This window comes from Myzus persicae, unplaced genomic scaffold (genome assembly GCF_001856785.1).
Source record: "Myzus persicae strain clone G006 unplaced genomic scaffold, MPER_G0061.0, whole genome shotgun sequence".
Classification (NCBI taxonomy): Eukaryota; Metazoa; Arthropoda; class Insecta; order Hemiptera; family Aphididae; genus Myzus; species Myzus persicae.
In genome coordinates this window covers 334,559-354,198 of record NW_019101632.1, presented here as the reverse complement: position 1 = coordinate 354,198, position 19,640 = coordinate 334,559, and the positions used below count along the sequence as shown (strand labels likewise).

Sequence of the window (19,640 nt, the reverse complement as noted above, 5' to 3'; positions counted from 1 at the left end):
TGTTAATATTTTTCGTGGTTTAACCTGATTTTTCTCTAGTTTTATCTTTATTAGGCTCTAAACGGCGATCTTATGTGCGCTTATAAATAATATCCGATCCGAGTGATCCGACGCGCTAGACTACAATATTATGTTTCTCCGTTATCCCGAGGAAATCCTTGTTCGAATTTGGCGACTTGTGTTTTGCGATATTTTAAAACGTGTTTATAAAAATTATTGTAAATTATTTTTAAATGTTATAAATTTCCGCCCCACAGACGACGTGCTGTGGGACGCCGGCGCTATTTATACGACATCATACAGTTCGGCCACATTATTATTATTATTATTATTATTATTATATTATGCATTGTATAAACGTGTGCCTCTCTATGATAAAAATTCAACACGAGTTGAACAAATTCTTAAACTATACAATATTATTATTACGTACTAGTTTTATTTTTGTTTGACGTGCATTTATTATATTTTTTTTCTCGTGAAATTTTAGTGTACATCTCTGTGAATGCCGTGTAAACGACATCGCCATCGCTATTATAGTGCATTACAATCATTATATTATGCCGATAAGGATTTCTTAGCGTGTTATTTACAAAATATATTCTCACAGTCGGTAATATGTAAGCTAAACCTGTGTACAATCGATAAAAAAAAAATAATTAAAACCTCTGCATTTCTAAAAAAATATTTGAAATCATTTAAACCTAATTATTGTTTTGACTATAATAATAGTGAACAGTAAAGAATTTTTCTTTTCTAATACATTAAAATAAAACATACCATAATGCCATTATGGTATTCAATATACAATCAAACAATTGTTACTGAATACATACTTACTTAGATGCATGCATATTTTTATCAAGATTCGAAACGATTACTCGCTTATTGTCATATCGATCGCAAACATACGATAACATAAACAACATAAACATCCTACCTACGTCATTTTGTATGCGGTAGTTTTGGTCACGAATTTTTTTTTGTTTTTGAATTTTTTGATGTTATTGATTTACATCGAAAATAGTAGTAAAACAAGTTAGACTAGTCAAAATAACGGTACTCTAAGTAGTTCGTGAGCTAAGAGATAAATTCAATCCTTGGATCGTTAATAAAAATAATTCAATAGATTTATTTTTTTATTTAAGCGAAAACATAACCCTCGGCATCGTGGCCATTGGTTGTTGTTTTTTTTTTGGTATTTTTACATTTGTAGTAGATTTATTATTTTTTTGTAGGAAAGAAATATTACGATGTCCTACTTAAAATGTCACTATAATGTCATCTTCAAAATTTTTTTATCACCGTTTGATCAATTATTACTGATTTTAATAATAATTTTAAATTGAAATATTTGTGATGTCTCAAAATATTCGAATAATATTATAAAATGTGTTTTTGTTGTTGTAAATTCATGTATTGTGGTACCTGTAAAGCGATTTCTCATACAAAGGTTTATACTACCAACTATAATTCCGTATAAATCACATGGGTCACTGAAATCGAGGGTTGGGTAATATAGAGCAATGAAAGTTCTATAAAAAAAATACACTGCACACAATATCAACAAATCCAGCGTTTAAAATAAAGATAAAAAAAAAAAATAAAGTCGTGCTTTTGTACAAAATGCCGCTTGTTGGCTTTAAATTTTGAAATACCTCCATATTTATATAAATATGTATAACGTCCAAGTATAAATGAAAATAATATAATTTCGACGCGAAATGAATATTATTTGTTCATCGATTTCGCCACAACCGTAGCTCGTTGTTTGCTCTCGTTCTGTAAAACGGCTATCCCTGAGCGTAAAACCAAAACGTATTACCCGTAAAATCACACATGCATTGTATATATACGCAGTACTGCACCATCTCCTCGTCCTCCCACACCATCACTAATAATAATATATAGGTATGAGAGGATTTATATCTCGTATCGAGTTACGCGTCGTTTGCATATAATATGTCCTTAACGATTTTGTCAGTCCAGCGGGGACTTGGGGTTCATCCGGAAAATGGCGATACTCCTTTATGCGTATATTATATATAGTAATGTATATATATATATAGTAACAGCCTTTTCCCAAGGGAGTTCCTTAAAAACAACCGACGAAATTAAACTACCCCGCCACTGCAAAAGGCGGCGTGAACGTCTCTCGGTAGGAATTTTAAATCATCATCGGTCTATGTGTGTGTATATAAACATATACGTCGTGATAATATTGTTCCATCTACACCAGCGATGTGTTATATATATATAATTTCCGCAAGACTGCAAGAGTATTGTGTACGCAAAAAACATCAACGTCAAACCTTCCGTAATGTATATGCGATGTGTATATATTACTATCAGTGCAAAGTCTGTTATGGCCTTTTATCGGGTTCATATAACTTGTTCACCCGGGCATTTTCCATATACCTAGATAATATATATTATTTTGCAATAAAATGTGCATTTTTAGCCATTTTAGTCGTTTCAATCTAAACTCTTCAATAGTTCCACGAGTATATATTGTAGATTGTCACTATATGTAAAGCGTCAATATTGCTGTATATCCACCGAACATCTCAACAAATCTCAACAACAGTTATAATAAAAATTATAATAATAGGTGACTTTCGTCAAGGTATACTGTTCAGAAAACCGACTCACCTTATTATTTTTACAACACCGAATTTCGTGCCCCACAGGCTACAACGCGGCGGCTTTTCTATACGTATACTTCAAACGACAAGGCTCGTTGAAAATTCGATTTTCTGATAATAATTATCGTAGGCATATGTACATAGTATGTACTATATTATAATGCATACGGCATACCCATAATGTAAGTGTCGACGGCTCTTCAGTTTTTCGACATCAGCGTTTTCGCATGGTATATTAGTCGCATTTCCTCAATAGCCGGCTGACTACATTATAATGTAATATACATTTGTGTAGAGAATATTATAGTCAAAAATTATATATTATATTGTATTCTACGTAACTAATGGATTATATGTAATGATATTATCGCATTTAATATTCTCATTATCGTAAACATGTATTGTATTCGTATTATTATCACATCATTATTGTCTACCCAGAAAATGGGCATGATGTTTTTTCCTTTAAAAACGAGTGGTGGCTGTAAATTATTTTTCGTGGGTTTCCTGGACATTTTATGCGAATATACCGAAAAGTATTCGGAAATTGTTTCTCAAAAATACCAATCTGTGCTCGGTTTGCAACCAATGCAATATAATACGCACAATGTACGTAATACATTTTATTTATTATGTACTGCATGCTAATGTTTAAGGATTTTGATCCGCTTAGAAAAAAATAAAAACATTTTTGTAAACAAACAATAAGTATACATTCCGTCACCACCATAACTGCACATATCCCGATGGTAGATATCAAGCAAATTATGCATATCTGCTAGAGTTGTGTATGAAATTTGAAACTTTGACACGATCACTTTACTTCTAAACCGTATACAACGCGTGCATATTGATCCACATCGGAGTGCATCGAGGTTAAATTCATACGATCACGGTGGTTCAGCGAGTGTGGGTTCGAATACCACACAGAGTAGTGTGATATGATTTGTGACTAGATAATATGTATCATTTAATTCTCGGATAATTTTCTAGCATTCTCCTCCCCCTCTGCGGTTCATAATATAATTTGCTCTCATAAAATCCCTATTAGCCGCGGGCCTGTGTCAACTTGGCCAGGTTAAGGTATAGAAGAATTATAGTCAAATTTAAATCTTAAAACGACGGGCGTCGGATCTACATCACCCCAATATTATTATGCATACCAAAACCGCCAACGATTTACTGCAATGTTCTGAATCCGATGACGGAAAACTCCAGCAGCGCCGATTATATTTCTCATGTCAAACTATATAATATATCTCGCAAAGGTCGCTCGGGCAGTAATAGTTATTCAATAAATTGTAAATTCCAAGACGCCTATTGGCCGCTGAGGATCTTTGCAAATAATAGATATACTGATTATTATACTACATTGCGGGTTGGTCACGAGTAGTAGATTGTGGGTGGTTTGTCACCGTCGTCGTCGATCGCCGTACATATATATAATATATACAGCACTTGTTGCTGTGTGGTGTCGGTGTTCATAATAATAATTAGCAGACCGCAAATCCCGATGACGCCAAAGTCGATTAGACGTGGGCACGCGAGCGCGTGATGTTTAATATATATATATAGTAGGTACAGTTGTACAGATACAGTGCGTAATAATATTATGTATATCGAACTGGACAGGACCGTAAATAATGTATAAGGTACAGTGTGTGTTACAGGCAGCAGTTGCCTACGCGATATTAATTGCGATTATAATAAACGCGATATAGGGGTATTATGTAGACTTGACGTATTTTTATCATTTTTTTCTGTATAATAATAATAATATAAAAAAATCTATGAGTTAAATAAACTGTAATTTTTAACGGGGCGACATTATGTTCAAAGCCTTAAAGTTATTATTACGAAGTATATGTATATTGTGCCACATGCATGACTTGTACTACATCGTACGTTGGAACATTTTTTTACAACCGAATACGCTTGTGGATTTACCTTTCCTATTTATTAAAATATACAGTCTGATTTGTCCCGATTAGGTTAATAACATATTTTACCAATTTCTTAATATGCTATGTCGAAACCGTTCGAGCACAACATAATTACATGTTAGTTAACAGACACATTTCGTATACTGTACATTCGATTAATAAATTAACAATAATTATTATTAGTAAAACACTTTATTTCGTACAAACTACAGTTTCACCCTAACATATAAAGATACATTTTATAAACAATTTTATTTTGTCATATTATCTTAGTTTCTTTTTACAACACATTTTTCAATGTTATGCTAGTAAATATTTGATCCATTTTCCCATGTTTAACTTTTCGACCGACCTCAAATAAATAATAGCATAACATTTCTGATTATCAAAATAAGAAGATAAAAAATTATTTTATTTGAGAGGATATCAGCGTGGTCTTTGTTTTCTCTCTTGAACCTATACGTACAAGTGTGAAGATAGATAATTTGGGTTAACCAATTTTGTGTTGTTAGCTTTTAATTTTAATACTAGAGTGAATTAACTAAACTTAAAGGTAGAAATATTGTCTAGGGTATGTCAACTGACATCTAGGCAATAGAATTTTGTACGTCGATTTTTGCTCAGAAATTTCAAGACAGTTAATTAAGACAAGTTGTCTTAATATTATCATATTGTTCACACTAAAATTTAAATTTAAATTCTCTTCTTAAAGTTATTACAACACCAGATTTAGTTTTAGATTGACATTAGCTATTTTAGTTGTTCCTTTTGGTTATCTAATGTTATAACAACATATTTAGGTGCTGTTGGGATAACATATATTTAGTTTTTCTAACTACCAATACCTAATCAACCCTATAGAAAAGTTGAATAATTGAATACTATTATGATTTTTCTTACCAAGAAAAAGGAAATCTAAATAAATTCCATTAAATTGAAGCCTGCTATATGGATAATAGATACTAATAATCTTACCTTTAGGTTTCATTATAGGTCAACTAACTCAACATATTTAACCTTATATTCAACAACAGAAAATTAGTTCTCGTAAGTCTGATATGTTGGACGTAGGTCAAATACAGTATAAATAAATAGTGCCCTGAGCGTTGACATCCTGTTTATTGATTTTTAGGTTGTTTTAAAAAAAAATTCAAATTTTATATTAATTTGTTTATTTATTTTTTGAGTGTAAAGGATCTGCGTGTTATTTTAATCTGTCTGTATAATACCAGTCATTATTGTACCTATATTATACATTGACAGATGATAATCCTTTTTACACAACGATATGCAAACCTACGTGTAAAAATAATCTATTTTAATTCATATAATATATTATTACTATTATTTAGGACACAACACCGTACATCCGTATTACAGCCAGGGAATCTATTGAAGGATCGTTTTTTTATTATTTGAATTAGTTAATTAATATTATTATTGTAACGTAAATAATATTGTATGGTGAATACTAAAATATACAATACCTAATAATATACATGTACAATCAGATTGTATATTTTATGTACAATCTTCACATAATTATTCATTTGAAAAAGTTGTACTATATTGTCGTTACATACATTTCTAGGCATTTTGTTACAGTTCTTACCGATATTTATTTATATAAATTAATATTATAGGTTTATAATAAGCATTTGTTAAATAATTCATTTCGCTTTATATTTTTTTCTTTTCTCCGTAATGAGTATTTTAATATTCATTTTACCTTTATTTTTATTTTTAGTGATTGTTTTAATCTTATAGCACTGCGATCTTAGATAATACTTATTTTTGAAATAAATATAATGTTTTTATAATTTTCCGATCTTACTTATGATGTATATATAAATATTTTTTATATTTTGAAGTTTCTTCTAGTATTAAAAATACGCAAGCACTTTCCAAAAAATATTACGTTTGTACACCTACACTCGTTAGTTTAAAAATGTTTTTCGTATAATATTTGGTAATTGCAACATTATCATAAATGTTCTTAATCTACACGAATGAAGTATTTACTCATTAATAAAGAAATTGTTTAAACATAATTATAAAAGAAGTAATTAACTTGATTTTCATGATAATACCTAATATAACACCGAATTATGTATTTAATATTTCCTTTGTTCGGAGCGTGAGTAGTAAATAATAAATATCACGGTAGAAATAAATTGTCCGATTTCCAAGCACAAAGTCAAATAAGAAATGTGAACTAAATAAAAATATATTTATATATTTAAATAATTATTATATTTTAACATTTTTTTTTATCGTAGTATACGTTGTTAATTCACTGACAGATTCGGCAGAGTTATGTTTACAAATGTAATATAGCCATATAGGTAGTAAGTAGGTATATTATACAGTATCGCGTGTGTCGTAAAAACGGTGGTGACTGCCGAGTTTACACTGCCGAGTGATGTATTATGTTATATTATATGCGTATTTAAGCGACACGATAGCTGGTGTATACGGGACAGTGATTTTCCCCGGGGCATTTCACCCTTTATTTTTGCTTTTTTTCCTACTGGACACCTTAAAGACGCCCGCGGGGGTGTTTTCCCGGCAAACGCAAACAAATCTTGACCTGTTGTACCGATATCCGTCGACTGCAGACGCCTCTCTTCTTTCCCAAAACAACCATTTCCCGTATTTTTATTATTTATCTGTCAATACGTATTTTTATTTTTATTATTATTCTTATTCTTGTTATTTCTTTTTTCTCACATTCTCTCAAAAGTTATAATTTCACAGATATAAGCCGGCAACGAGCGATTGATGTGTGGTATGAACGGCGATAATTGAAATACCCAAGTACCTAATTATTATTACATATAATATTATGTCATTAATTGTTATTGTAATGTTGTCTTTGTTTTCGTGCATGTCGTCTGCCGCGTCACGCGCGGAATCGTTTAACGAAAAACGTCTCCTCCGGTTTCGTGCACGGCGATGTTGAAAATATTTCATTGGTGGGCAGCGATTATGATAAAAAAAAACCATTGCCCATACTATTACCTATGCCTCCGAAGATAAATTAAAATATTTAATATTTTACTTTGTATGTCCGAGCAACGAAAACGTTCCGATACACGATTTTTGGTATAGCCGTCGCAGAATATTTTATGAGTTTATGTTTTTCGAATTAAGTACGAGGTTTCACGATTTACATTCGTATATTTATAAAAAAATCATAATAATAATAATAATAATAATAATAATAATAGATTTTAAATCCGTATAAACACGCGCGAGACTGGTATGGAAATTGTAACGCCAATCGGGCGGCACATGTCGCGCCAAGAATATTATTAATATAATAATATTTTATGTTCGTCTATATTTGCGTAGAGCGTGTACGAGTACTACATTACTACCTATATAATATATAATATAATATGATAGTCGTGTTGTTCGCCATTCTTCCTAGTGAATGCTATTTAAACGCGAATAGATCGTATACATACATAGAGGTGCTGGTAATAAAAATCAGCACTGACCTGTTTTTAAAAAAAAATATTTTTTTTTCTTACATTATTTTTTCTGCAACTCTCTAAACTTGTGAATTTCCAGTTTTAACTCACCGTCATATGGACAATCTAATTCGTGTATGTGTGTACCTTATATATATTATTATTATAATATAATATACGCAATCGGCGGTGTAAAACTTTTAACATAACAAACGTTTAAGACTAACCGCCACCACGCGTTGTTATTCGCACAAGTGATGCCACCGTGGTATATAATAATAGTACCTACCTACCTACATTAAATTATTATTATTATATTATAATGTTGTTACACCGTGCATTTCGGGCTAGCTGGTTATACACATTATTTACCTGTGCGCAATGTGCGAAGTGGAGTCGGCATATTATTATAATATTGTATTGTGTGCATTGTGCCCCGCACAGAGAACCGATCACGTTCAAGCTGAACGATGGACGTAAAAAAAACCACAAAAATACGCGAAGGAATAAAATTACGTGATATATGTTTTTCCGTTCATACGAAAAAGTACCCTCCCGCAAGTGGTGCGAGTGTTGATCGTTTGCAGTAACGGCATTTTATTTTTTTTCTGCTCGGATAAACAAGCCACCTTTTGAGCGTTGTTCGCTCGCACGCAATCATCTCGGACAGGTCAAAAGTCGTGTCGAAAATCTCGCGGAGGCTCGCCATGCTTGCTCCTTTATTATACTTTCGGGAGCAGATTCCGTCGGTTTTTTTTTAACCATTTCAAAAACCCGAATTACCTTGTATAACCACATAAAAATGGTGCTATATACATTCATACGCATTATGTCAGCCTGGCCGCGTATTCTATTATTTAAAAAGAAAACTAAGTGCTTATATTATGTACTTCTCACCCTTGTAGAAGGTACCTATGAATAAAATAGTTATATATACCAATTTAAATATTACAAAAATGAATGTCAAAATTCTTTATTTAATAGTATTTTTTTTCAAACGGTAACTCTTTAGCTTATTACTTATTACGGAGGGAAAACTTTTAATTGTTTTTTTAAATATTTTTCTAAGACCCTTTTTTAAAGTTCAAGTCTTAAAAATTTTGTTTAATAAAAAATAAGAATTAGATAAATCTTCTAAATAAATACTGTACTATTATCAAAAAATATTTTTAATTAAAAATTTTTATTACCTAGGTATTGTGTTAGTATAGGTAGGTACTGTAATTTTAAGGTATCGTCACAGTTTCATTAAATACTAAATTGAACTTAATACTTACGCAATTGAAAAAGTGTGGCTCTCAGAAAAACTATGATAAGTGTTAAATAGTTAAATGATACTATAATTAGTATTTAAAAAATGTTTAGTGATTAATTTGTTTATTATAAATGTAAAGTTAAATTCAATAGCTTAATATTAATAATATAACTAGAAATAGTCAAGAATGTGTTTCTGCGTAATAGTTTTAAGTTTTGATACGATAAAAAACAAAAATGAAAATTTATTTATCTGCGTTTTAGAACGAGTCACACAACGCCGAACGTTTTTCTCTAATTATTGATTTTTCCACACCCTCCTATACAATTTTGTAACGTAAAAACCGGAAGAACTGATTTTGAATATTTATTACGTCGCTGTATTCTTTTTGACGAATTCGCTTAAACGTAGTTTTGGTTTTTAATCAAAAGTAAGAATTTTAATTTAAAACGTGGAAACATATTTGAACGTAGGTACCTTTATAGGTATATATATTAAGTAATACTTCATAAGTACAGCTATAAAGTTTTTTCGTAATTAAATAAATACCGACTACGGAGTACTAGGAGGTGGGTATCGTATCATTTCAAACTTATATTAATTCTTCCGGTTTCGATTAATGTCGCTTAAAAATAAATAAACAATAATAACAACAACAACAACAACAACAACAACAACGGGGTCCCGGCGGCGCGCGCAATAATCGTTTTTCAATATACAGAGTAAAGAGTATCGCCGAGCTCGAACGAAATGTCAGACCGCAATTTTGTTTGTTTCTTATTATTTTTAGTCTCGGCCCAGCTATGTAAATTATATAATATTTAGGTGTATCGTCCAATGATTTTAATAAGTTATTATTGACAAATATTATAACTACATCACAATCAATATTCAGTATTTTATAATACATACACAATATATAGAATATAGATTATATGTAAGTGATGTAAATTAGTACCTAATGTCGTCTTCCGGATGTCTCGGAACATCGTACAATTTTTACACAAAAGTTTTCAAGTCACACGCGTGTTGTGTCTATAAATATCAAAGTATATATATTTACGCGCACCGAGTGTAACGCTTGTGGTAAGTTTTTACTTTCATCCTCGCTGACAGGGTCAGGTGTTGGAGCGGCGCCGCGCCGCGGGGATATATCCTCTGCCGCCGGCGTCGCCGCCTGCATCTCCGTCAGCCACCGTTTTATGTTGACCGCTTTTAACGGGTCATTAAAATCTGCAAAATTTAAACGTCTAATGGTTCGTGCGACGTTTTTAAATCACCCTTTAATCAAGCGACGAAACGTCCTCGAGCTTCTGAAGGCCACGTGATGGAGAATTGGCCGTGACGACTCGACGTCGTGCACAATTTGTTCGCGCCAAGTCAGCCCACCACAATTTATATAACGTTAAAAACTTTGACCGCTGAAAGGCATTCCGCCATGCTGTGGCGTGTTTTCGCTTTCGTCCGAATAGTTTCCGCGTTCGTCGTTTGTTTATTTACTATTTTCGTATTTATTATTATACTAATATTTTGAGATCTGCGGCGACGTATACTCGCCGAGAATATCTATACACGTAGGTAGCACACAATACGTTACCAATTTAATGTGTTTATTGAATTGTATACACGTACACGAACGAATCGTCGCTGCAGCAGTGCTGCGTGGCGTGACGCCAATGTACATGTGCGCACGAGCGTATATACCTGAGACCTTTATAATATATATATACGAGTGGATATATGTGTTTTATAACAATACGAGACGCGGCGATAAATCATCGTACGGGCGGCGGTTACCGATCAAGGATTTACGGAATAATATTTTAAGCGTCCGCCGCGTGGCGGGAGAAGAGAGAAAAACGGCAGCATAAAAGGCTTTCCCTACCCGCCACGCCGCCACCACCACCACACCGCCATACCCACATGTATATACATATATACCTGCCACGTCGACGACGACGACGACGACGACGACGATGAGGCCTGGGCCGCTCGCGCTGCATATATAGGCCGGAGCGCTGCCGATCCGGCGTCGGTGGTGTCTGTTTTTCTAGAGAAAATCTGGGTAGGTTTACATTTTTTTACAGCCTCCCTCCCCGCGCCGCAGCCTCATCTGCCACCGCCGACTCTTTTCTCTTCCGCTGCCGCCGCTGCCACTCGCTCTGATCACGGCGCGCGTGGGCCCTCAGCTTCCGACCCGCGTTCGGTATTGATTCGGCGCTCATAAATTACATTTGCCTAGTAAAATGAGAGAACGACACCGCCGCCACCGCCACCGCTCTGTCATTGGTCGCGTGTAGGAGGCGGGGTGAGACGGCGGTGCGAGCGCGGTGGCGACGACGACGAAGAAGGAAGCGGTGGCAGTGGCGTATATATGTAGGCCCGGCGGACGGGAACGAACCGTATTCCTCCGCCGCCGCCGCCGCCGCCGCCTGTACACAGTACAAACACACGCACGCACACACACACACACACACACACACACACGTGCATATAAATTATATACGCGCGCGGGCGAAAACGAGCGGTGGCGTATATATACGCGCGCGGTGCGTGTGCGAAGGGGACGAAAAACGCCGAAGTGCTCGATACCCCGGGGGTAGTAAGGTGCGCGGATGAACGAAAGCGGTGGCTAGGTGGATGGTGTGAGTCGTGTGGGTGGGGGTGGGGGGGTGGAGCGGTCGGAGGGATTCCCGGGGATCCTGTGCGAGTGGGGACCAAAACGGAATGAAAGTTGAATAACAATGTTCACTATTTATAGTAGTGTGTTAAAACGAATTAAATTTTTTAGCGGCGGCACATGCGCGGCGGCCTAAGCGGGGTGGTGGCGGCGGCGGCACGGGGGGCGGCCGCTTTCGCGTATAGGGCGCGCGGACGAATTTAATGATTTTTTTCTCTTTTGCTTTTATCCCCCCACGCCCGCCGTTACACTCTCTCTCTCGAGCTCGCGCCGCACTCCCACTCCGTCGTCGCTCCGTCGTCGGCGCGCTCTGCTCCCTTATCAAGGGGTTGCCGCCTACTCCCCCGCGTCCGAGCCCTTGGGTGGATGATGCGGAGGGCGGGCGCGGTGCGAATTCCGGTTACAAACGCCCGCCGCGGCGCGCGGAGTGCCGTGCCGCGGCGGAGGGGCGGGTGGGCGGACCGGGCCGGGTAGGCCGGGTGGGTGGGGGGACCCACTCTCTCTCATTAAACTGTACGAATATGCAATTTTACTTTCTCGGTTTTTACCCCCTAGTAGTTTATTGCTAGTCATGTTTTTGAGTTGTCTATAGTTCCGCCGCGCGGGCTCTCGTCAACCGCATCATCTCCGTCGCAACCGCCGCGGGCACGCACGCGATTCGCACGCACTACCATATATTACACACTACTCGCGACATCGACGATCACCATCATAATTATTATCACCGACGACAATTATTATTATTGTTACATTATTATTATTATTATTATTATTATTATTATTTTACACTTTAAAAGAAAAAACAAAGAAATTACACGCGACAATCACGGAGTTACACGCACGCGTAATTAATACAGAAATACTAATTTATATATTAATTAATTAATTAATTAATTACCGTTGATAGAAAAAAATTAATTAACTCAATTATCGTACGGATTAATTTTTTTCCCGTCCCCGTAAGTGCACCATCGAAATACAACAATATACCTAAAATAAGATATCCACACAAATCGCACACATGTCGTATAAACTCCGCATGCCTGCGGCGGCCGTGCACCGGTCACCGATGACGAGATCTCATTCGACCACCGGACAATAATATAGGTAAGTCATCTCGGTAGAACGATAACAGAATATTGCAGTAATACATCGAATATTAATTATTATATTATATTATTGAAACAATCGTTTATCTAAAAATAGAAATCAAAAATTTATCGAATAACAAAATAATAAATATTAATCAATTAATATTATTATAATAATAATATGATGATCGAAGTAATATAGCATAAACAATATTGTAGTCGTAGTCGTCGTAAACGTCGTTGCCGTCGTAGTCGTAGTAATTGTAGCGTAGTATGCGTAGTATAGTAGACACGCGTGTGTGTTACAATATCGCCAGGAAGACATGTTATTATTATATACGACGAGTGGCGGCAAAAGACGCGTGTTTATCAGCGCACTTATCGCTTACCGACGCGAATTTCGTCGCCGTCTTCGCAGTCGCGGCCGTGTAATGGTCGTCGGACGTGGCGTGTAACGGGCGAGAGCGCGGCGCGCGGCGTCGGCGGTGGCACGCGTGTACACGCCGCGTGTGTGTGGCCGAACACCGGCCGCCGGTTGTATGAATGGGCGCCCCTGTCCTGTGCCGCCGCCACCGCCGCCCCACCCGTATGCGCAACGTGTACACACTCACACGCGTTCGTTCGCGCGCCCGCCCGCTCGACCACTCTCGCGGACCACACGGTGTCGCCGCCTGCCCACCTGTTCGCGGTGCGGCACGGTATATTATACGGTCGGCGACGGACGAAACGCGCGCGAAAAGAGGGTGAACCCCCTCCAACCCCCACCCCCCCCTAAGGACGGCCTCGTGACCGCCAACGCTCCTCCACGCGCGTGAGACGATGACGGCCGTCTCGGAGATGACCCCCCCCCCACATACGCCCCTCGATCCGTCCCCGCGCCCGACGCGCCGTTCTGACGGCACGCGTGTTCCGCGTATTTCTTTTGAGAAACGCGCGCGTGTATTTTACTAGACTTCGCTGTCGACGGGCTTGTTGTTGTTGTTGTTGTTGTTGTTGTTGTCAAGGTTGTTGTTGCTGTTATCACCGCATTTCGCTCTCGTCGCGAGTGTGTCCTCGCGGGGCGGCCGTCCCGACCGGCGAGTAGGAAAATACGCGGGAAAATATTTACGTCGTGGCAGTACGGCGTTGTAGTTCTCTTGGCGCACACCGAAAAGTATTACCGAAAGCACAATAATCTCATACTATGTTTTAACACTCGGATCACGTTTAGCAACCGACGCCGAATTTTCGACGGATATCATGTCGAATTTTATATCGTCGTCACCGGTACATTATATAGTAGTTTACGTAAATACATATATATATATATATATATATTATATATAATAAAATAGGTAATATAAATTGATATTATGTGCGGCGACGTTTAATTATTAAAAAAAACGATTATTATACGTTGGGTAGGTTTTTGTTTTTCAGTTTTCCTTTTTTCCAGTCTTCGATTAATAATCGTTATTAATCGACACGCCTATGTGCATAATATAATATGCGGTGGACGGGTCAGATACGTTGTATTTGAAAAACGCGTATAATAATATATCATATTATGCATATTATATTACATGATTTGTATTTTATTAATACGTTTTCGCATAACCGCGCAGTTACGATGAAAAAATGTCCAGCGCTTGATTTAGTGTGAGCCGTGTAATTTTATATCTGTCTAACGTCGTTTCATTTTTTTGCGTTTGTTTTGAACATGAAAATAGGCGGGACAGTGTCGACCGAAGCCCACCGCGTGATGGGCGACCTGCAGCATTTCTGTCTGCGCTGGAACAACTACCAGAACAGCATCACCACAGCGTTCGAGAATCTGAGGGACGACGAGGACTTCATCGACGTGACGCTGGCATGCGACGGCAAGAGTCTGAAAGCCCACCGGGTTGTTCTGTCCGCGTGCAGCCCATATTTTCGGGAACTGTTGAAAGTGAGTATATAATGTCTACGCTTGCCGGGATCACCGATTGATATTTTCATAGGGTCTCTTTAGGAAATCGGGAAGTTTTCGGGGGCCATCAAAATGTGATGTTTAAGCTTAATGTACACGCATAATTATGTTAATTCAAAGAATGTAAAGGCGAAATCAATTTAAAATCAATGAAAACCTCATTCAATTCACATTCAAAACAAATAATTTAAATGATAAATTTCTAGTCTACGGGCTAGATAAAGTTCGTTCATCATTTTTCGCCTATAGCTGACCAATATACTAAACCGTCGGACCTATATCGGTCTGACCACGCGGTAAAACGATGATTTACGTTCGTCTCTCTTTTTTTTTTTTCGCAGAGTACGCCGTGCAAACACCCCGTGATCGTGTTGCAAGACGTCGTTTTCGATGACTTGCAAGCGCTGGTTGAGTTCATCTACCACGGCGAGGTAAACGTCCACCAGAGGAACCTGAGCTCGTTCCTGAAGACTGCCGAAGTTCTCAGGGTCAGCGGTCTCACGCAACCGTCCGATTCCACTACCGCCAACGACGTGAGTACCTAAACACAACTGTATATTATATTATAAATTTAGCATACTATGATATCATGACGTTTGAGAATAGCGTATAATCGATACTACCCATTTACGCGAATCGCAATTTCATATACATTCGAATTTTCGGAGACGTTTTTAGCATTTTTCCGTTCCAGAGCAAATTCGTTTTGTATCTGTGACACGATTACGACAAACGTTTTAAAACTGTCACAACAATTATGACACGGGGCTGCGTCGTTTTCCGAGCATAAAATAATTTTTTTTTTCGACGTTTGGAAATCCTTTTTTTCAAGATCGTAGCAAATTTTTCTGTAATATGTTTACATAAATAATTATAATTCCAATATAACGATGATGAATGTTCATTTGTATACCTTGTTCATATTTAATATTATATGTTATTATAATAATATACGTTCACTTGTCTGCTTTTTTTCAGCATTCCGCGAGGCAGTCTTCCGAGACACCACCCGCGGAAAACTCGTTCCTCCAGTCGTTCGCTGCACAAGCATCCGAAGACAGAGTGTCTCCACAGGTCAGACAGAGGAAAGGTTTTCCTCAACAATCGCCGTCGTCCATACCTTCACCTCGGTCAAAGGTAAGTCCATTCCCGTTTCCACGTTTATTGTTGATATTATAGATGGATAGAATAGTTTTTCCGATTATATTAATAATTTTCTTTGGACCTCGATGTATGCATAGGCAACAATATATGATGTATATAGCTTTAAAGGTGTAAATTACATTATTACATGGGGATCGTACTCTATACGCTCTCTTGCCTAAACTTACTTGAATATTTTTTGAAATACTATATTCATGTAATATATAAGTGAATGATTTGAATACTGAAAAAATATTCATATAATAATTATTGGCTATATTCTCAGATTTTTAAGAAGTACGAAAAAAACAGATTAATTTTTTTTTATATCGAGAACAAAAAATGACTATAAATTCTCGTAGATATTTAATAACTGTAATTTGTGGAACTCTATACATAGGACACCGATAATTTTCTGCTGCCAAATTTTTATTATAGGTATTTAATTCGCATTAAAGTCACACACTCAGAATATGTTATTGGTGATGACTGATGACTAATTGATATGAGACTTCGCAACGATGAATGCTTGTTTATGCGTGTTTATACTGTATACACAACAGTGATTCTATCTACAAATAACATAATATATTCGTAAATGTATATATATATTATATATATTATATGTAACACATAATATGTGCGTCTTGACGAATATTTCATTATTTCTATGTTACTCTATAATATAATTAAATCAATATTCAATAATGAATCATTATATGGTCTCCTGCTCGGTTCAACGTGGTTTTTCATTCATAGTATAATAATATTGTTGTGGTTGTGTGGCGTCATATATTGTTATTGTTCTTGTCGGTGCTAACCAAGAAAATTATAATAGGACGCGCAGAAAAACAGACATTATCGTCGTAATACGCCGCATCTCGTGTATTGCATATTTGTTAAATCTCTACAAACTATTGTGTACGATATTCTCATTGATGAAATGCATTTCCCGCGTACCTAACTGGGCGCGTGTATACTCATATATATTTAAAAACAAACAATAAAACATGTTTTTCTTTTCGTTTAGGGTTTTTTCTTACCCGCACGTTTGTTTTGAATAAATAATGCGTCGGCCGTGACCCTGGCGTATGTAGGTGGTAGGATCTACAATACGTATAACTTAAACTCAATAATATATGCACAATGCACATTCACATACATGCATACACGACATAACAGAAACTTCCACACCGCTGCAGCGGCTAAAGTCAACAGTTGTTTATTTAATAAAACATTTTCTCTGCCGGTTTTAAAACTATATTCCTTTGATGATGACATTTTTTTTCTGCTAACCGATAGCAACAAAAATGCATATTATTTCGAGGGGCAGGATAGGTATACGAAATATTATGCATACGCGTTTCTTGTTTAAATGCAACTCGATCAGCGGCGTAGACAGAAATTTTGAGTATGGGGTTGGGGGACATATATTCATTATTTCTAAGATAAATGGCAGACTAGTGTCCCACATTAATATTTTATGTATAAAAAAGGGTCACAAGAGGTATCCATCCCCCATAATCCCCCATAGACACGATAAATGCGTTATTTACCTGTCCCAAGGATATTTCTACTCCGTAGTAAGTACATCACGGTGAAGCCGTACACTAAAATGAGTTTCCGATACGATTTAATTCAACATAATATGAGAATATGCATGATATAATATAGACTATACGACAGTTATTAATAATGATAATTATAATAATACACAATATTACTACACAAGACAAACTCTAACGTCAAACGCTCTTAGCCCATATATAGACATATTAATACCTATCAACATGGTCTGCGCGTCTCCTATAGAACTATACTTTGTCTACATAGGTTGCCTAGTGCCAACTTAATTAGAAAGAGATGGCTTATATCTGCCAATACGATAGAACAAAAAGCGTAATGTATTTGCCACCTTATTCCAAAAAAAATTGTTAAACTTTTCTCTCTCTGTTTTAATGGACATAAATGGATTAACTTGTATGCTATCTTGATCTTCCAATGTTGCCTGATCGCTCTCTCTCTCTCTCTCTCTCTCTCTCTCTCCCTCTGATTTTAGTTTATTTCTTTATAGGTCTATAAGTTAGTCCATCCATCCCGAACACTCCAGCAGCAGCATTGATATATACCTAGGTGCCATAGCTATCGTTGTGATTACAGTGAAACTTTTATTTTACAGAGCCATATAATGATTAGTGAGTAGCAAAAAAAAAATCGTTAAATAGAATTACATAAATTTGGTTCTCACACATATTTCGTTGTGTGAAAGTTGCACTGAATATTGTTTTTGTGTTTATACGAATAGGTAATATACAATATAAAATACGGCTTTCGGATACGGTAGTGAATAAGGGGTGACCTTTTATTATTTACGCCTTTAAATTATATATATATATACATACATACAGCAGTTACATTAACGCGTATAAGAAAGAGTGATTTCGGTTTATGGTTTCAAAGGGTCGTCGTCGGAATACGACTACTCTTTCGATTTGTTACGACGAGGGCTGCGTGTGACAAAAGATCTGCAGTGGGGAAAGAGTTTGAGAAGTCTTTAATACGTACATTATCGAATGCCCAGTACCGGAAGCGTCGGCGATATTCGTATTCGGATTTAAATGTTATACTTCAATATCGCGTATTTACGATGCGCAAAAGTCAACCCCGCGCGATCTGCTGGAGTGACGGGGCGTTTTAAATGCGTGTAAATAATACGCGCGAAGGGTGATATTATTACAATAAATATTCGTGTCACACGATCTTCATAATGCTTTTAGTCGACTTTCGACCGGCAAAAGCGAAAACGCGCAGCGACGTGATTTTATTTGTTAGCGTTCGCCCGTTTGTGTACGACGACGACGACAACGGCATAACCGTTGAAAGACAAATATTAAATCGCGAAAAAAAAATCGAGCAATAAAAATAAACATCGCGAGTACGGGTCGTTGTAACGGTCGTGACGGCGTTCCGCAAAAAAAAAAAAAGTAAAAAGATCATAAATATATAATAATATATATATACACACACACACACGTGTTGATGTATGAAAAGAGACGATCTTCGCGTAAACCGAACGAAACGGTTAACAAAAGCGGCGGTGCGCGCCGGAGGAGAATATGGAAAAAAAATGAACGTGTAAAAAGGAAAAAAAAAATCCGAGAGAGAATATTTTCTGGCCGGCGAAACGTTCAAAAGTCTGTAGCGTTCGTGTAAACAGTTTACAGTGCCCGCCGTTTTCTTTTGTTATTTTACGACTCTTTAGAGAAATCTTAGTAAACAAAAACAAACTTCTCATAATAATTATTATTTTCCTCCGTCGTCATTCGTATTATAGGTGGTACCTACCAATGACCGGATAAAACGGAAACGAAACAAGACATAAGCTGTTAACGGAATTTCGCGTTTATTGCGTTGTAGTCGTCGCGTCTATTTATTTAATTTATTTTACGCCCCCGAAAA

General features: G+C 36.6%; 1 protein-coding gene across 7 annotated transcripts in view; it reads left to right on the top strand.

The window, feature by feature from the left end:
• The window catches only part of LOC111029901 (broad-complex core protein-like), an 80,508-nt gene that overhangs the window by 40,862 nt on the left and 20,006 nt on the right, over positions 1-19,640 (top strand). For 5 of the 7 annotated variants that reach the window (XM_022309149.1, XM_022309144.1, XM_022309146.1 and 2 more), the window contains 3 exons: positions 14,800-15,017; positions 15,380-15,571; positions 16,017-16,175. In XM_022309149.1, the coding sequence (XP_022164841.1) occupies positions 14,800-15,017; positions 15,380-15,571; positions 16,017-16,175 (569 nt within the window). Of the gene's footprint in view, positions 1-12,530; positions 13,107-13,993; positions 14,357-14,799; positions 15,018-15,379; positions 15,572-16,016; positions 16,176-19,640 lie in introns of those variants that run through there. The other 2 variants (XM_022309143.1, XM_022309145.1) reach the window with 2 other exon arrangements.